Here is a 4,539-nt window from a genome sequence, read left to right on the forward strand (position 1 = left end):
GGAAGTTGTAGGAAATCGTATGGGATTAAAGATAAACGTTGTCCTCACAGAACAAATTGGTGCTCGAAAGGATGATATGTTCAAGACGAAAAGATGGCGGCCATTGAAAGTAACGTTGGGCAACGAAGAAGACAAGAAAAGAATTATGGCCTCAGTCAATAAACCAAACGAACAAGATTTCAGTGTAACTGATGACTTCTCCAAGAAAGAACGTGAAACCATTAAAGAATGGCATGAAAAAGCTAAAGAGAAAACGAAGAATGAGAAGGATGGAATGCTGCGTATGGAAAGTTAGAGGTAGCTAAGGTCTACTTCAAGAAAATATGTAAAAAGACCGGTATTGATAAACTGTAAATTTAAATGAGATTGTTTCATAGAGGTCAATAGACCTGCGAAATATAGTACTTCTATATCTAATCTTATGCCGCCCATCTTTGAAAAAATAATGGAGAATTAAAGTGACATTTCTTTGTCTTTTGACGTAATACAGAGAATTTTGGGCTATGGTTAACAGAGCAACAGGTATGATGATATAATTAACGTGTTGCAATTAACATTTATAAATTGCATTTTAAGTCATTTTTGAATAACCACATTCCTAATCAAGGAAATGTAAATATTATGGAGAAATAAATTGGATAGAAAAGATTTTTTTTAACACTCAAAAGCATTAGTGGAGTATTTTTTTTTCGTTTTAGTTGTTCTTTTCTGAGTTATTTAAAATAATGGACTTAGCATTTTATATTGCAACGTGCACCATTTTTCATTTGTTGTATTTGGCGCTCCATCTTGGTACAATCGATAGATGTGCTTCTCCGGGTCTTTACAAATACTTCAGAGCAATCTTTGTCCTTTGTAAGTTCTAAGAATTCTTTTAAGAAAGAAATACTTTACACATGAAGCTTAGTATATTCTTCTCAAATCAAATCGCTCTTATATACAGAAGTTAAAGTCTGTCTCGATATAATTTGCAGCGGAAACAAAAAAAGGCTATAACTTTTGATAGAATTCGAATTCGATTGCGGTTTTGTTCTTGTTGGAAAGACAAACATGAGTGGGATGTTATCAAATAGAGATAACATAGAAAAGATCGGAAAATGAAGATTGAAAATGAAGAAGAAGAAAATCAACTTTTTCAATAATTGTGCTATAATTATTATTTTCAAACGAGTGATTTTTTGATCTTGAAACATCATTAATGTGAAAAAATTTTCAAAAAATCTTATTCCATTGAATAGTATAGTCAAAAGTTTATCACTGATTGACTTCAAAAACCATCAAAAAACAACCAGAAAGAGCCATTGTTAAGTCAAACAAGGCAAAGCTTTAAGCCGTATTTCTTGACTGAATGAATATATTTTGATTTTTTTTGGATTTATAACGTTCTAAGATTAAAAAAATTTCTGTTACAAAAATTAAGATCATAGCATTATTCTACAAGAAGTTGATTTTCTTCTTAATTTTTCATCTTTGTTTTTCAATTTTTGATTTTTTTAGCTTTTTAGATAACATTTCAATCAAAATTATATTTTTTAAACGAGCACAAAACTACTACTTTCTAATTCGAATGCTATCAAAAGTTACAGCCTTTTTTGTCCCTGATGCAAATTATATTGAGACATACTTTAACTTAAGTTAAGTTAAGTTAAAGCTGAACGTTTTTTAATAGGACCATTCACAATTTTCGAAAACTTCAGACATTCTTAACTTTTTGAGTTTTAAGCCTAAAAAATGTTCTTAACATGTTCTTATATTTGAGCCATCAAAGTTCCATCATTTATATATTTTGTTCTTATAAAAAACGTCCATCACCTTTAGAACAAAGCTTCAAGGTACAAAGAATTGGAAGTTTTGAGCTAAAGACCTTATTTGGATATTGCCTTATTATCAGTATGTACTATCTGTTCAATAATTGTGAACTAAGGTCGGCTCAAAGAAATCGGCAATTTTTGATACATTTTTCTTCTTCAAACCGACGACATACGTCGTTATCTCTTGGCTTCGGTGGAACTTTTTCTCACATTGCAGATGAAACTTGTGTACCGTAATCCAAATGAGAATATAAATTCTATTGTTCTCAGGCCATAAAGTCGAATTGGAATGGTTTTGAAATGCAATTTTTTTCCATTGAATTTCAGATAGGAATGAAAATAAGTCAATTTTCCAGTGAGGCTGAAATAGGTGGGTATTTTCCCACCGGGGATAAAGTTTAGCCAAATTTTCCATCGGGTCTATCACCTCTCTCGGAGGTCTAACAATATTTATTTCAAATTTTCAGTTTTGATGGTAAGTGACATTGTATTTGTGGTGATCTTTCTCTTCGTCCCATCTATACCACAAGCATACTACCTTGTCTCATTTTCGTGGTTTGCACTGTTACTTATAAATTGGAGTTGCGTAAATTGTTGGAATCGTTGGGCAGGAATAAGAATCGAAAAAGAATGGGGCACAGATGACAACGGTAATCCAAAATGTACCAAGCGGTATAGACACTCGATGAAAGAAATCAAGGAAATTCTGGATGAAAATTTACCAAAGGAGCCGAAAGTGATTGTTCAATGCGAGGCTGTGGAACCTCGAACTTCGTGCTGCAGAAAACAAAGAGTTATTTGGAGCAATCAGAAAGAGTTTGAATTTCAACATTGGATCGATGTGACTGAACAACATTTGGTGAAATCACAAATTGAAGAAGCGATTTTCGGTGAATTGAAAATTGATTTCGAATTTGGTGACGAAGAAACAAAAGAGTCATATGAACAACACGTTCAGAATCTTGTGAAAGAAGCAAAGCAACATTCTCCAAACGATCAAGTCAATATCAAACAAATTTTCGAAGTCGGTGAAAAAGATATCAAAACCTACAGACGGTCGTTTTATGGAAAGAAAATTCTTTTTGGAAAACCATTCGTGTGTCTTCAAGGTGTTTTTCCTCAAATCGAACTTTCGTTCAAAATTTTAAAATGGCTTCTCGAAAAAATTGGTTGCAAAAGTTTATTAACCAAAGGAATTGTAAACAAAAAAGTAATATGTGATAGAAATATTGTAGCTGTATAGCATTTGTGATCAATAATTTTGTACCATTTTAAATGATATAACAGAGTGGAGACTAATTGCACTAATGGCTTGTCCCACGGTACGTTACTGTCTTTGTGTCTAAAATATAAAAGTAAATGCCGCTACCCACTCAGCATTTTATGGACGTCGAACAAGGCGCACAGCTTAATTATTGCATAAATTACATAAATCAAGCCTTCAAAGGCTGTCGCCTTGGGCGCAACAAGAGTTGAAACTTTTCAACTTTTTTCGCTACGCTGTACGGCTTCTCAATTGTTCTTTTTTAAATAGCCAATCAGAATAGACATTTAACTCTCTTGCACCGTGTGCAAAAAGATATCAACAATAGAAACAAGAAAAATGTACAGCATATCTCCCCTTTATTTTGGATCAGTGGAATGGGAAAAGCGTTCAGCGACCAAAGCGCCCGAGCTGTGCGCCTTGTTCGCCGACCATAAAATGCTGAGTGGGTAGCGGCCTTTAACCAATCAATCTGCTAGACAGACCTGTTGGGAAAAGTTTATTTACATTCACGAAAGTTTAGAAATTGTAGAAACTCCTTCAAAGTTCGCTTCATTTTTCATAAAGCCAGTAAATTTGGCTGAAGCTGCGCCTGTTATTATTTTTCTGTGGTCTTCAGGCTTAATCAAATTAACTAATTATTCATTTAATTATTGGAATGAGGTCTTTATGAAATCTTAAGCTAGCGTCATTTATCTATTCTTAAGGCGTGGTTACATTACATTAGATGGTTTTTTTTATAAGCAACTGTCAGGCTCATGTATGCTTAAGTTTTCAAAGCATCCAGGCATAGTTTATGCTTATTATATGCTTAAGAATCATGCTTATGATTCACCCCGAGCCAAGTTTTTAATGCAATTTCAAAAATTTTGTAAAATTTTGCTCAGATTTTGGGAGTGTGGAATTTTTACTTGACCTCTACCAAACCTTTTTAAACAGATAAAAATGACCACTTGAAAAATATTTTAGGCCGACATATATGCTCATGTTATGCTTAGGAATTCTGCGAATCTGAGCCTTCATATGCTTATAAGCGTTATGCTTATAAAAAAAACATGTAATTTATTTCAAAATTTCTGAAATTTTTTAATCAAGTCTTTATACAAGTGTAACAGTCCTCTTTTAAAGAAAATAAAGACTTATAAATTCTTGAAAAAGAAATCATTTCTTGCGATTCTTTACCATTTTTTTGGTAAAGAATTTAAAGTTTTTTCTTCACTTCTTTCGACATCAAAGGCACCGACATGATAGTTTTTTCGATGAATGGATTTTCTAGCGTTTGGACCTTTGGAATTTTTAAACCGTAATATGGCTAATATGGGATAGGGGTGAAAGATAGGATAAGAGAAAGATTTTGCATGATGGATGGATATCAGCCACGAGGTTCTGTGTTCATCCTGAGATATAGAATTCTTCTATTCTTCTTGGTCACGTAGACGAAGAGGTTCAGCAAATATGTTGTTG

General features: G+C 33.1%; 1 protein-coding gene across 1 annotated transcript; it reads left to right on the forward strand.

Moving 5' to 3' along the window:
• The first annotated feature begins 686 nt into the window (after positions 1-686).
• On the forward strand, positions 687-3,333 carry LOC136822172 (uncharacterized). Its single transcript, XM_067078413.1, has 2 exons — positions 687-855; positions 2,279-3,333. The coding sequence occupies exons 1-2, from the start codon at positions 726-728 to the stop codon at positions 3,052-3,054; spliced, it is 906 nt and encodes a 301-aa protein (XP_066934514.1). The 5' UTR covers positions 687-725; the 3' UTR covers positions 3,055-3,333.
• The last annotated feature ends 1,206 nt before the right edge of the window (positions 3,334-4,539 follow it).

This window comes from Clytia hemisphaerica, unplaced genomic scaffold, assembly GCF_902728285.1.
Source record: "Clytia hemisphaerica strain Z4C2 unplaced genomic scaffold, Clytia hemisphaerica genome assembly, whole genome shotgun sequence".
Lineage (NCBI taxonomy): Eukaryota > Metazoa > Cnidaria > Hydrozoa > Leptothecata > Clytiidae > Clytia > Clytia hemisphaerica.

What these genes read in the sequence shown, in the direction of transcription:
- LOC136822172 (XM_067078413.1), top strand. Translation starts at nt 726, where the DNA reads ATGGACTTAGCATTTTATATTGCAACGTGCACCATTTTTCATTTGTTG. An exon ending in CAGAGCAATCTTTGTCCTTT is followed by an intron (nt 856 to 2,278) that starts GTAAGTTCTAAG and finishes TCAAATTTTCAG; the next exon opens with TTTTGATGGTAAGTGACATT.